At 42.4% G+C, this 15,296-nt stretch overlaps 1 protein-coding gene and 1 non-coding gene across 3 annotated transcripts in view; both read right to left on the bottom strand.

The window, feature by feature from the left end:
* Nucleotides 1-596: 596 nt before the first annotated feature.
* The window catches only part of MRPS31 (mitochondrial ribosomal protein S31), a 48,738-nt gene continuing 34,038 nt past the window's right edge, over nucleotides 597-15,296 (bottom strand). Inside the window, exon 7 of one of the 2 annotated variants that reach the window (XM_054664898.2) lies at nucleotides 597-1,288. In XM_054664898.2, the coding sequence (XP_054520873.1) occupies nucleotides 1,266-1,288 (23 nt within the window). In that variant the 3' untranslated portion in view covers nucleotides 597-1,265. Of the gene's footprint in view, nucleotides 1,289-7,419; nucleotides 7,719-15,296 lie in introns of those variants that run through there. The other variant, XM_001148443.8, reaches the window with a different exon arrangement.
* Nucleotides 5,939-5,985, bottom strand: MIR320D-1 (microRNA mir-320d-1). Its single transcript, NR_035744.1, has one exon. It is a non-coding gene; the product is annotated as a microRNA mir-320d-1 (primary transcript).

Genomic DNA, 15,296 nt, shown 5'->3' on the forward strand with positions numbered 1-15,296 from the left:
AGACAGAGTCATCCTGTCACCCAGGCTGCAGCACAGTGGCGTAATCTCAGCTCACTGCAACCTCAACCTCCCAGGTTCAAGTGATCCTCCCAGCTCAGCCTCTCAAGTAGCTGGGACTACAGGCGTGTGCCACCATGCCCAACTAACTTTTGTTATTTTTAGTAGAGATGGGGTTTTGCCATGTTAACCCGTCTGGTCTTGAACTCCTGACCTCAGGTGATCTGCCGGCCTCGGCTTCCCAAAGTGTTGGGATTACAGGCTTGAGCCACCGTGCCCAGCCTAAATCTCTTTATTTATTTTTATTACTAACCTGTTTCATTAAAGTTTTAAAACTTCTTCATAATGTTGTGTGTATATATATATACACACACACACACATATATACATATACACACACACATATACATATATATGTGTATATATATATATATTTTTTAGATGGAGTCTTGCTCTGTCGCCAGGCTGGAGTGCAGTGGCACCATCTCGGTTCACTGCAACCTCCGCCTCCCGGATTCAAGCGATTCCCCTGCCTCAGCCTTCCGAGTAGCTGGGACTACAGGCACATGCCACCACGCCTGGCTAATTTTTTGTATTTTAGTAGGGACAGGATTTCACCATGTTGGCGAGGATGGTCTCAATCTCTTGCCCTCATGATCCGCCCACCTCGGCCTCCCAAAGTGCTGGGATTACAGGTGTGAGCCACTGCACCCAGCCTGTTCTTGCATATATTTTATTAAGATTTTATTTATTTATATTTTTGATACTACTGTAAATGTTAACTTTTTATAAATTATATTTTTACCTGTTTGTTGCTGGCATACAGAAATGCAACTGCAGAAGTGCCAAATAAATTGTTAATTCTTATGATTTAGCTATAGATATTCTTTTGTTTTCTATGTAATCTAGTCTCTAATTAGGTTTGTCTCTTTCTTCCTTTATTAGCTATCTACTGGTGTATAATGAATTACCTCACACTTAGTGGCTTAAAACATGTACTTATTAACTCACAGTTTCTGTTGGTCTCCTGCTCAGGGTCTCACAAGGCTGTAATCAAGGTGACAGCCAGACTGTGGTCCTTTTTAAAACGTAGTGTCCTCTTCTAAGTTCAGGTGGTTGTTGGCAGGATTCAGCTATCTGAGGCTGTAGGATGGAGTCCCTGCATTGTTCTGGCTGTCAGCTGGGGGTTTCCATCAGCTTCTAGTGGTCCCCAAGGTTTCTTGACAGGTGGCTCATTCACAGGCCTTTTTACAACATGATAGTGCACTCTAGTCCGCTAACAAGGAGTCTTCTGTAACATCACATAATCACAAGAGTAACTATTCCATTACTTTTGCCATACAATATGAACCAGTCAAAGGAGTGACTACCCCATCACCTTAGCCATATTCTATTGTTGAAAGCAAGTCTCAGGTCTCATCCACACTCAAAGAGAGGTTGTGATTTACTTGGGGTTACTATAGGGTGGATTTCCAATCCTAATCACCTTTTTTCTTGCTATTCTGCATAGGCTAGGCCCCCAGTACAATGCTGAAATCATGATAGTGATTATCCCGCTCTTGTTTATAATCTTAAAGGAAATCATTTCGTAATTCAGCATAAAGTAAGATATTTGTTGTAGGCTTTTTGTAAATGCCACTTATTAGGTTAAAAAAGTTCTCTACTCCAAGCTTTCTAAAATTTATTTTAAAAAAATTATCAATGGCTGCCAAGGTTTACCAAACCTTTTTTCCTGCATCTTTTGAGATATGATCTTTTTCCTCCATTGTTAAACTGCCCTGACATTCTGGAACAAACTCAGCTTGATAATGATTTCTAGTCATTGCTGAATTTGCTTTACTATCTTCCTTCGGATTTTTCAAATTTGTCTTCATGATTAATTGTAGAGTGCTTCCTCTTTTTCTATGTTTTGGAATAATTTATGTAAAATTGGAATTTTTTTTCCTGGATGTTCAGTAGAACGTTCCTGAAAACTTCTCTGGGTTTGGTGTTTGTTTTCTGGGAAGATTTTAAAATATCCATCAAATTTCTTTAATGATTGTTCCATTTTTCCTTTAAATTATTTTTGCTAACATAGTTTTGAGTAATTTGCCCACGAAATTTTGAAATTTATTGCCATGAAATTGTTCATAATAGCTTCTTGAAAAATAAATCTTAATTTTTACATCAATAGTTATTCACATTTTAAAGTTTTTTTTTAAAAAATGATTTCCTCAGATACGGGGTCTTGCTCTGTCACTCAGGATGGCGTACAGTGGCACGATCATAGCTCACTGCAGCCTCCAACTCCTAGGCTTAGGCAATCCTTCCATTTCCCTCCCAAGTCACAAGGATTACAATGTGAGCAACTGCACCCAGCTTTTTTAAAAAATAAATCTGGACAGAAATGCATTCGTTTTTTTAAAAATGAATCCGTGTTTGACTTTATGGATCCTATTATACTATTTCTATTAACTTCTGCCTTTACCTTAGACATTTCATTCTATTTCCCTTTAAGATTTACTCTTATTAGATCTCCTAATCACCCCATCTCAGTTTTCTGTTTATATTGTGTTAATATTCCATTTGTAATGTGAAGCTAGTAGGATGTTCCTTTTTGGGGGGTAATGGGGGTTCATCTTGACATCATAAAAGTGTAAAAATCAAAACCAAATAAGCATATATTTCATGTAGGCCAGGCATGGTGGCTCACACCTGTAATCTCAACACTTTGTGGGGCTGAGCAGGAGGATAGCTTGAGCCCAGGAGCTCAAGGCCAGCCTGGACAACATGGTGAGACTACAAATGAAAACATTATTAGCTATGCATGGTGGTGTGAGCCTGTGGTCCCAACTACATGGGAGGCTGCAGTGGGAGGATCACTTGAGCCCAGGTCAAGGCGGCAGTGAGCCATGTGCCACTGCACTCCAGCCTGGGCAAGACTGTCTCAAAAAAAAACCAACAACAACAACAACAGAACAGATTAAAAAAAAACCAAAACACCACTTGTTCCTTTTCTTATATCTTAAGACTATAACCTTACTTCATTGATTTTCATTCTTTTTTTCTTTTTGAGATGGAGTCTCATTCTGTCGCCCAGGCTGGAGTGCAGTGACACAATCTCGGCTCACTGCAACTTCCACCTCCCAGGTTCAAGCGATTGTCCTGCCTCAGCCTCCCAAGTAGCTGGGACTACAGGCATGTGCCACCACACCCGGGTAATTTTTGTATTTTTTAGTAGGGACAAAGTTTCACCATGTTGGCCAGGCTGGTCTCGAACTCCTGATTTCAGGTGATCTGCCTGCCTCGGCCTCCCAAAGTGCTGGGATTACAGGCGTGAGCCACCGCGCCTGGCCTGAATATTTTTTTCACTGGCCTATGAATAAGTTAAAAGGGTTTTAAAATTTCTCAACGTAGGGAGTTTTCCTGATTAGCGTTCAGTTACTGGTCTCTAACTTACTTGCAATGTAATTGGAAAACATGTTCTACATTCCATTGAAATGTGTTTAGATATGCTTTATGACTAAGTTTATGATTGATTTACCAATGTGTGTGCTTGAAATAAATGTATTTGCAGCTATTTAGATCACTGTGTAATGATCTACAAATTTCCATTAGGTCAAGATAATTAGGTATAGCAAAGCTTCTGTTTGTCTGCTGAGTTCATCAATTATTATGTTAAAATATTTCATCATAATGGTATATTTATTTGTATTTCTATCAGCTTTTGCCTTGTATATTTTGAGTCGTGTTATTAGGTACGTACAACTTTGTATTTGTCTGATAAACAGAATTTTTTTAAGTCTCTAATGTCTTTCAGACTATTTTTTTCCTGATATTAATATAGCTATACCAGCTTCCCTTTTACTTTCAACCTTTCTGTATTCTTGCTTTACATGTAACTCCAGTAAATAGTGTTATCACTTGACATTTAAAAAAATCCAGCCAGGTGCAGTGGCTCACACCTGTAATTCCAGCACTTTGGGAGGCCGAGGCAGGTGGATTACTGGAGGTCAGGAGTTCATGACCAGCCTGGCCAACAAGGTGAAATCCCTTCTCTAATAAAAATGAAAAATTAGCCAGGCGTGGTGGTGTGTGCCTGTAATCCCAACTACTCGGGAGGCTGAGGCAGAAGAATTGCTTGAACCTGGGAGGCGGAGGTTGTGATGAGCCTAGATCGTGTCACTGCACTCTGGCCTGGGCAAAAAGAGCGAAGCTGTCTCAATAAATAAATAAAAATATAAATAAATAAATAATCCACTTGGACATATTCTACTGTCATGTATTTTAATTAATTCCATATGGTATGACTGTTTTATTAGTGCTTAGAATTAAAATATATATTCACTACTTTTTTTTTTAATAGCAGACAGCTTATTGAAGGGCAATAGAGAGCAGAGAGTTTATAAAGACATACTCTGAACATTGAGGCAGAGCACACTGCTGAAAGAGAGTGAGCCAGCAGCATACTCACTGCTTTATTCATCTGCCATTTTCTTCTTGCATCTCAGGCCTTAAATTTAAAATCATTTCTCTTCTGCCTGACGTACAACTTTAGGAGTCTTTTAATGAAAGTTTGCTGGTAGCCAACTGTTTTTGTTTGACAAATGCATTTAGCCCTCATTTCTGAAAGACATTCCAAATATATCAGTAACTGTGGTAAATATAAACAAACTAAACACCCAAATAAAAATAAAAAATTTTCAGTGTCTCATGTGTACTGGAAAAAAAAATGTATTCTGCTGTTATTGAGAGCAGTTTCTATACATGACCAACAGATTGTTGTTTTTGCCTTTTTCTTTCTGAGACAGAGTCTCACTCTGTCACCCAGGCTGGTGTGCAGTGGGGTGATCTTGGCTCACTGCACCCTTCACCTCCTGGGTTCAAGCAATTCTCATGCCTCAGCTTCCCAAGTAGCTGGGACTATAGGCATGTACCGCCATGCCCGGCTACATTTTATATTTTTAGCCAGGCATGGGGCTTCGCCATGTTGGCCAGGCTGGTCTCAAACTCCTGGCCTCAAGTGATCTGCCCACCTTTGCCTCCCAAAATGCTGGGATTACAGGCATGAGCCACCACACCTGGCCAAGGGATTGTTGATTAACTGTGAATTAGTATCTTTCATGAATTGTAAAAAACTCTCACCCATTAACTATTTAGAGGCTAGGCATGGTGGCTCACACCTGTAATCCAGCACTTTGGGAGACTGAGGTGGGTGGATCATCTGAGGTCAGGAGTTCAAGACCAGCCTGGCCAACATGGCGAAACCCCGTCTCGACTAAAAATACAAAAATTAGCCAGGCATGGCCGGGTGCAGTGGCTCATGCCTGTAATCCCAGCACTTTGGGAGGCCGAGGGGGGGCGGATCATGAGGTCAGGAGATTGAGACCATCCTGGCTAACACGGTGAAACCGTCTCTACTAAAAATACAAAAAAATTAGCCGGGCATGGTGGTGGGCGCCTGCAGTCCCAGCTACTCGGGAGGCTGAGGCAGGAGAATGGTGTGAACCCAGGAGGCGGAGCTTGCAGTGAGCCCAGATTGCACCACTGCACTCCAGCCTGGGCAACAGAGTGAGACTCCATCTCAGAAAAAAAAAAAAAAATGAGCGAGGCATGTTGGCACATGCCTGTAATCCCAGCTACTAGGGGGTGCTGAGGCAAGAGGATCGCTTGAACCTGGGAGGCGGAGGTTGCAGTGAGCTGAGATCGTGCCACTGCACTCCAGCCTGGGCAACAGAGCGAGGCTCTGTCTCAATTAAAAAAATGAAAAAAAAACCACAATTATTTAGAGTTAGCCTCTGACCTATTTTCTCTTTTCTTTCCTATTGGCAATACGATTGTACAAATGTTACTCTTTTACTTTCCTTTCCTATTTCTTTCCTCTTTGCTTCTCTCTGCTGCATATGGATACTTCTTTACTGCTGTTAAACTCCACTAAATTTTTCTTTTTTTTTCTTTTCATCCTCTCAACCCAGCTTTTCTCAACTTTGGGAAGAACTGGGACGAGAAGGCCAACATTTTTAATGTTTTTCAAATCTGCTTGGTCACTTTTAAAGCATCCTGCTCAATATTCATTCTATCTTACACATATTTTATATTCTGACTCTGATAAGCCCAATATTCAGAGGCTTTATGAGTCTGATTCTGTTCTCGTTTCTACTGGTACACATTCATGGTTTTGCTTCCTTGTGTGTTTTGTCATTAGAAGGCTGTTGTTATGGTGGATTCCTTCACACGGTTCCTGTTGACCTGGAACACTATTAGCTTGGGACCACTGTCAACTAAATCTTGTTTTGAGTTTTTTTAGAATCCTTGAACCTTAAAAAAAATTTAGGCCAGGTGCCATGGCTCACATCTGTAATCCTAGAGCTTTGGGAGGCCAAGGCAGGCAGATCACTTGAGGTCAGGAGTTCAAAACCAGCCTGGCTAACATGGTGAAACCCCGTCTCTACTGAAAATACAAAAAAATTAGCTGGGCGTGGTGGTGGGCACCTGTAATACCAGCTACTTGAGGGGCTGAAGCAGGAGAATTGCTTGAACCCTGGAGGTGGAGGTTGCAGTGAGCCGAGATCACGCCGCTACACTCCAGCCTGGGTGACAGAGCAAGGCTCTGCTAAAAAAGAATAAAAATAAAAATAAAAAATTTTTTTCTTGAGACAGAGTCTTGCTCTATCACTCAGGCTAGACCATAGTGGTGTAATCAGAGCTCACTGAAGCCTTAACCTCCTAGGATCAGGGGATGCTCCCACCTCAGGCCCCTGAAGAGCTGTGACTACAGGTGCATGCTACCATGCCCGGCTAATTTTTTAATTTTTTGTAGAGACAGGGTCTCCCTATGTTGCCCACGCTGGTCTCAAACTCGTTGGTTTAAGTGATCTTCCTGCCTCGGCCTCTCAAAGTGCTGGGATTATATGCATGAGCCACTGTGCCCAGCCCTCAATCCTTTGAATTGTATGAAAGTTGAGTCACGCTGCTCAGCAGCATGATGGAAAAGAAATAATTCTAACTTTGGCATGAAGACCTAAAGTACTAGAATGGATTAGAATAAGCCCTTTATTTCTACAAGATTAATTTCTCTATAGTGACCCAGACTTAGGTGAGGGTAGTTAATTTAGTGTAAAATATATGTATAAATGTAAACAAATAAACGTATGTACATATATATCTGTCTATAAATCATCTCAACTCTTATAACATAGTACTGTGATATCATCCAGTAATTGTATTGTATTTCAAAGAAGTATGGTCACCGAGTGAAAAGAAAAAGGTTAGGAGTTGTTGTCTTAAATGTATTACTAATTCCCAGATATTCTTTTGAACCTATGAATACTGATGATTTTTCTCCATGCAAGAATATTTTTCAGTTACCATCATATTTTTGAAAACAATGTAACATTTATACCAGCCAAATCAAATGTAATAATCAACATAACATATACAAACTCTAGTAAAATTATTTTATTTAGTTGTAATATCCATCTCTAATTGTTTGAAATAAAAATTTCCATGGTCTTAATTGAACTGTATGTTACTTTCTTTTAGAATATCCTTTTTTTCATTAAAATAATTTCTAAACCACTCTATGTGCTCAACCTTCTGTTTAACACTAAGATATGGGTTTTTGGAAAGGCCACAAGTCACCAGCTCCATGAAGTGGCGAATTGGTCCTTGTTTTGGAAAGCTCTCCAGGTGTTTCTCCAGAAATATATGTTCATGAAATTCTGAACCATCATCATCAAAACCTAGGAAATGAGACCAAATACATTACAATTTTAAATACAAAACCTACATCATAAAAATAGTATTAATGAGGTAATATAATATTACAGTTTAAGGCATGAACTTTGGAGTTAGACCTAGGTTGCATTTTTTTTTTTTTTTTTGAGATGGAGTCTTGCTCTGTTGCTCAGGTTGAAGTGGAGTGGCACGATCTCAGCTCACTGCAACCTCTGCCTTCTGGGTTTCATGTGATTCTCCTGCCTCAGCCTCCCGAGTAGCTGGGACTACAGGCATGTACCACCACGCCCAGCTAATTTTTTTATTTTTAGTAGAGACAGGGTTTCGCCATGTTGGCCAGGCTGGTCTCGAACTCCTGACCTCAAGTTATCTGCCCGCCTCGGCCTCCCAAAGTGTTGGGATTACAGGCATGAGCCACCACACCTGGCCCGGAGTTAGATCTAACTTTGCCCACCAATTTAACAACAGTGACTTTGGACCAATTAATTAACTTCTCTGAGCAGCAGATTCCTCAAGCATAATAATGAGAACTAAAATAGCACCTTGCTGGCATTTTTGTAAAGATCAAACAGACACAAACTATATATAAAGTTCATTTACAATGCCTAGCATGCTGTAAATGTTAAAAATGTGGTGGCAAGACCAGGCGTGGTGGCTCACGCCTATAATCCCAGCACTTTGGGAGGCGAGGCAGGCGGCTCACTCAAGGTCAGGAGTTCAAGACAAGCCTGGCCAACATGGTGAAACCCTATCTCCACTAAAAATACCAAAAAAATTAGCCAGGCGTGATGGCATGTGCCTGTAATCCCAGCTACTTGGGAGGCTGAGGTATAAGAATTGTTTGAACCCAAGAGGCAAAGGTTGTAGGGAGCCAAGATCAAGCCACTACACTCCAGCCTGAACAACAGAGTGACACTCTGTCTCAATCAATCAATCAATCAATAGGATAGCAATTATTGCTAATGATTATTTTTTTCTTTTGAGATAGAGTTTCACTCTTGTCGCCCAGGCTGGAGTGCAATGGCGCAATCTCGGCTCTCTGCAACCTCCACCTCCCAGGTTCAAGTGATTCTCCTGCCTCGGCCTCCCCAGTAGCTGTGATTACAGGCGCCTGCCACCACGCCCAGCTGATTTTTGTATTTTTAGTAGAGATGGGGTTTCACCATGTTGGTCAGGCTGGCTTGAACTCCTGACCTCAGGTGATCCACCTGCCTCGGCCTCCCAAAGTGCTGGGATTACAGGTGTGAGCTACTGCGTCCAGCCGCTAAGGAATATTTTCATAAATAATGGCAACCATCAAGAACACTATAAAAATTATATTTTAAAATACATAAATAAGACGGAATTGTGAAAAATGTTCAGGCAGCTCACAAGAAGCTAAGAGGCCAGGTGCCGTGGCTCACACCTATAATCCCAGCACTTTGGGAGGCTGAGGCAGGGGGATTGCTTGAGCCCAGGAGTTCAAGACCAGACTGGGAAACATGGTAAAACCCTGTCTCTACAAAAAATTAGCCAGGTGTGGTGGCACATGCCTGTAGTCCCAGCTACTTGAAAGGCTGAGGTGGGAGGATCACCTGAGCCTGGGAGGTCGAGGCTGTAGTGAGCTGTGATCATACCATGCACTCTAGCCTGGGCGACACAGTGAGACCCTGTCTCAAAAAAAAAAAAAAAAGCCAAGAAAAGACAGAGGAGGCCGGGTGTGGTGGCTCATGCCTGTAATCCCAACACTGTGGGAGGCTGGGAGTGGCGGGTGGGGGGGCAGGTCACAAGGTCAGGAGTTCAAGACAAGCCTGGCCAACGTGGTGAAACCCCGTCTCTACTAAAAATACAAAAATTAGCTGGGCACGGTGGCATGTGCCTGTAGTCCCAGCTACTCGGGAGGCTGAGGCAGGAGAACTGCTTGAACCTGGCAGGCAGAGGTTGCAGTGAGCTGAGATTGCATCACTGCACTCCAGCCTGGGCAACAAAGTGAGACTCTGTCCAAAAAAAAAAAAAAGAAAAAGAAAAAAGAAAAGACAGAGGAACGAGAGATAGAGAAAATGAACAGAAAATAATACTTTAAATGTAAATAATCTAAGTATACAAATTAAAAGACAGAGACTGGCACAGTGGATATAAAAACATAAACCAACTATATGCTGTTCATAAGAAATTCACCTTAAACACCACATAGGTAGATTGAAAGTAAAAAGGATGGTTAATGTTATCTTGGTATATTAATTTTTTTCAAAATATAACTGGCTGTATGAATATCAGATAAAGTAGATCAACAGTCTTTTTAACTTAGAATGCTCCAGGAGGGCAGAATGAATAGATCTTTCATGAATGAATCAATGAATGAATGACAGCCAAGTGGTACTGGCACATATAATGCAAAGGAAAAAAAAAGAGAGCAATAAAGAGGGTATACTATATACAAAAATAAGTTCTAGATAAATAGAAAAAGGCTACAGAGCTATGTACAAATTAAACCTCTATTTGCTAAAGACATTCTAAACATTCTAAATTATCTTACAGCCAAGGCCTGTAGCCTCAAGTCAAGCGGTTGGAAGATTTCTCATTGGAGAAACTCAGTGAGAAGATTATAAATATGGAGTTACAGAGGTCCTTAAATGAAGACGTTCCTTCCCAATTCCTCTCAAATGAAGCCACCAGTTAACTAGTCCCATCCATTCACATGCATTTAACAAACAGCTTTTCATGGCCTTCCTCTCAAGTATAAACAAACATTCAAAGAACAGTAGACATTTTAAGAAAGTGTCTAGCGTAAGTGACAGACACCTTGGCAGGAACTGATACCTATCTCTCAAATCCATTCTGGCTTTTTATCTTGGTAAAAGAACTAAACATGTGCATGGGCAGGGGATGGTGGCTCATGTCTATAATCTCAGCACTTTGGGAGGCCGAGGCAGGAGGATAGCTTGAAGCCAGGAGTTTAAGACCAGCCTGAGCAACAAAGTGAGATCCCATCTCTACAAAACATTTGAAAATTAGCCAGGTGTGGTGGTGTGCACCTGTAGTCCTAGTACCTGGAACGCTGGGGGCAGAAGGATCAATCACTTGAGCCCAGGAGTTTGAGGCTGCAGTAAGCTGTGATCACACCGCTGCACTCCAGCCTGAGTGACAGAGTGACACTACACCTCTTAAAAGAATAAAAAAAAAAACCTGTACATGGCTGTTGAGCAACATTACATTTCCCAGCCCCTTCTGGGTTAGGCATGAGCATATGTTTAAATTATTACCAGCAGAACCTAAACAGAAGTGATGTGTGACATTTACAGCCCAGAGCCTTCAAGAGAATGAAACTGGGCCAGGCACAGTGGCTCATGCCTGTAATCTCAACACTTTGGGGAAAAAAAATCTAACACTAAAAAGAAGAAGAACAGCAACAATGCATTTGGTTTTTTTTTTTTTTTTTTTTTTTTTTGAGAGGGAGTTTCACTCTTGTTGCCCAGCTGGAGTGCAATGGTGCAATCTCAGCTCACTGCAACCTCTGCCTCCTGGGTTCGAGCAATTCTCTTGCCTCAGCCTCCTGAGTAGCTGGGATTACAGGCACTCACCACCATGCCCAGCTAATTTTTGTATTTTTAGTACAGATGGGGTTTCACCATGTTGGCCAGGCTGGTCTCAAACTCCTGACCTCAGGTGATCCGCCTGCTTCGGCCTCCCAAAGTGCTGGGATCACAGGTGTGAGCCACCGCGCCCAGCCCAATGAAGCATTTGGAAGTTAAAAATATGGCAACAAAAATCCAATGGAGAGATTGTAAGATAATAGTTAAAGAATGTCCCTGGAGCATAGAACAAAAGGAGAAAAAGAAAAAGATTGGGAGGCCGAAATTATCAAATGATACAAGAAAATTTACCTAGAATTGAAAAATGAAGTTACTGGATTAAAATTATCTAATAATGTCTAGAACAATGATTGTAAACAAAATCCCTTTCCAAGGATAACCCTCCTGAAACTTATGAATATTATGAAGAGAAGATGCTAAAAGTTACCAAAAAATAAATAAAAGAGATCACATACAATGAATCTAGGATAAGAATGGAAAAAATGGCAAAAGCATTCTCAACAACATAAGACAGTGGAGTGGCTGGGCATGTGGATCATGGCTGTAAGCCCAGCACTCTGGGAGGATGAGGCGAGTGGATTGCTTATTAAGTGCAGGAGTTCAAGACCAGCCTGGGTAACATAGTAAAACCCCGTCCCTAATAAAAATATAAAAAATTAGCCAGGCATGGTGGTGGGCGCCTGTATGGGAGGCCGAGGTGGGAAATAACCTGAGCCTGGGAGGTCAAGGCTTCAGTGAGCCAAGAATGTGCCACTGCACTCTAGCCTGGACAACCACAGTGAGACTCTGACTCAAAAAAAAAAAAAAAAAAAAGGCCAGGTGCAGTGGCTCATGTCTGTAATCCCAGCTATTAGGGAGGCTGAGGCAGGAGAATAGCTTGAACCTGAGAGGTGGAGGTTGCAGTGAGCTAAGATCGTGCCACTGCACTACAGCCTGGGTGACAAAGCAAGAAAGACAATGGAGCAAAGGCTTATTGTGAAATAAAACTACTTCCAATCTTGATTTTTATCCTCAAGTAAACCATTAAAAAAGTACCAAGACGGAGGAAAGATATTTTATATATCAAGGGTCTCAAAGCATGTGCTTCAACAAAATGAGATAGAGTAGAAAATATGTGGTCCAAAAAGAAAGGGTATCCAACATAGAAGGGACAGAAGTCCCAGTAGGAGGGCAAAATGATAGGAAGACAGTTGTGCCAGAAGACCTAGGTATAGATGACAGCTACAGACAGACAACTCCAGGTACTCATGGACAAAAAACAAAATTAACAGGAAATTCAATATTTTTGTGCATGTGAATTTGAGAGGCTGTATGACATGTAGGAAAACTTAGCTAGAGACTCAAGGAAAAACAAAGCAAATAGGAAGAAAAATAAAGCAATTGTTAACTTTCAGTGGGAACAGGAAAGAATATATAGTAATTTTTTGTCTTACCATTAAACAGTTTTCCAGGCTGGGAACAGTGGCTTACACCTGTAATCCCAGCACTTTGGGAGGCCAAGCCAGGAGCATCACTTCAGCCCAGCAGTTTGAGGCCAGCCTGGGCAACATAGTGAGACCTCGTCTTTAGAAAAAAAAATTAGCCAGGCATGGTGGTGTGCCTGTGGTCCTCTCCTCACTAGAAAGGCTGAGATGGGAGGATCACTTGAGCCCAGGAATTCGAGGTTGCAGTGAGCCATGATCCTGCCACTGCACTCCAGTCTGGGTGACGGAGTGAGACCCTGTCTCAAAAAACCCCAAATAACGCTAGGCGGGGGAGGAGCCAAGATGGCCGAATAGCAACAGCTCCAGTCTACAGCTCCCAGCCTGAGCGATGCAGAAGACGGGTGATTTCTGCATTTCCATCTGAGGTACCAGGTTCATCTCACTAGGGAGTGCCAGACAGTGGGCGCAGGTCAGTGGGTGCGCGCACCGTGCGCGAGCCAAAGGAGGGCGAGGCATTGCCTCACTCAGGAATCGCAAGGGGTCAGGGAGTTACCTTTCCTAATCAAAGAAAGGGGTGACGGACGGCACCTGGAAAATCGGGTCACTCCCACCCGAATATTGCGCTTTTCCGACGGGCTTAAAAAACAGCACACCACGAGATTATATCCCGCACCTGGCTCAGAGGGTCCTACGCCCACGGAGTCTTGCTGATTGCTAGCACAGCAGTCTGAGATCAAACTGCAAGGCGGCAGCGAGGCTGGGGGAGGGGCGCCCACCATTGCCCAGGCTTGCTTAGGTAAACAAAGCAGCCAGGAAGCTCGAACTGGGTGGAGCCCACCACAGCTCAAGAAGGCCTGCCTGCCTCTGTAGGCTCCACCTCTGGGGGCAGGGCACAGAAAAACAAAAAGACAGCAGTAACCTCTGCAGACTTAAATGTCCCTGTCTGACAGCTTTGAAGAGAGCACGGGTTCTCCCAGTACGCAGCTGGAGATCTGAGAACGGGCAGACTGCCTCCTCAAGTGGGTCCCTGACCCCTGACCCCCGAGCAGCCTAACTGGGAGGCACCCTCCAGCAGGGGCACACTGACACCTCACACTGCAGGGTACTCCAACAGACCTACAGCTGAGGGTCCTGTCTGTTAGAAGGAAAACTAACAAACAGAAAGGACATCCACACCAAAAACCCATCTGTACATCACCATCATCAAAGACCAAAAGGAGATAAAACCACAAAGATGGGGAAAAAACAGAACAGAAAAACTGGAAACTCTAAAAATCACAGCACCTCTCCTCCTCCAAAGGAACGCAGCTCCTCACCAGCAACAGAACAAAGCTGGACGGAGAATGACTTTGACGAGCTGAGAGAAGAAGGCTTCAGACGATCAAATTACTCTGAGCTACGGGAGGACATTCAAACCAAAGGCAAAGAAGTTGAAAACTTTGAAAAAAATTTAGAAGAATGTATAACTAGAATAACCAATACAGAGAAGTGCTTAAAGGAGCTGATGGAGCTGAAAACCAAGGCTCGAGAACTACGTGAAGAATGCAGAAGCCTCAGGAGCTGATGCGATCAACTGGAAGAAAGGGTATCAGCAATGGAAGATGAAATGAATGAAATGAAGCAGGAAGGAAAGTTTAGAGAAAAGAGAATAAAAAGAAACGAGCAAAGCCTCCAAGAAATATGGGACTATGTGAAAAGACCAAATCTACGTCTGATTGGTGTACCTGAAAGTGACGGGGAGAATGGAACCAAGTTGGAAAACACTGCAGGATATTATCCAGGAGAATTTCCCCAATCTAGCAAGGCAGGCCAACATTCAGATTCAGGAAATACAGAGAACGCCACAAAGATACTCCTCGAGAAGAGCAACTCCAAGACACATAATTGTCAGATTCACCAAAGTTGAAATGAAGGAAAAAATGTTAAGGGCAGCCAGAGAAAAAGGTCGGGTTACCCTCAAAGGGAAGCCCATCAGACTAACAGCGGATCTCTCGGCAGAAACTCTACAAGCCAGAAGAGAGTGGGGACCAATATTGAACATTCTTAAAGAAAAGAATTTTCAACCCAGAATTTCATATCCAGCCAAACTAAGCTTCATAAGTGAAGGAGAAATAAAATACTTTACAGACAAGCAAATGCTGACAGATTTTGTCACCACCAGGCCTGCCCTAAAAGAGCTCCTGAAGGAAGCACTAAACATGGAAAGGAACAACCGGTACCAGCCACTGCAAAATCATGCCAAAATGTAAAGACCATCGAGACTAGGAAGAAACTGCATCAACTAACGAGCAAAATAACCAGCTAACATCATAACGACACGATCAAATTCACACATAACAATATTAACTTTAAATGTAAATGGACTAAATGCTCCAATTAAAAGACACAGACTGGCAAATTGGATAAAGAGTCAAGACCCATCAGTGTGCTGTATTCAGGAAACCCATCTCACGTGCAGACACACACATAGGCTCAAAATAAAGGGATGGAGGAAGATCTACCAAGCAAATGGAAAACAAAAAAAGGCAGGGGTTGCAATCCTAGTCTCTGATAAAACAGACTTTAAACCAACAAAGATCAGAAGAGA

Source organism: Pan troglodytes, chromosome 14 (assembly GCF_028858775.2).
Source record: "Pan troglodytes isolate AG18354 chromosome 14, NHGRI_mPanTro3-v2.0_pri, whole genome shotgun sequence".
Classification (NCBI taxonomy): Eukaryota; Metazoa; Chordata; class Mammalia; order Primates; family Hominidae; genus Pan; species Pan troglodytes.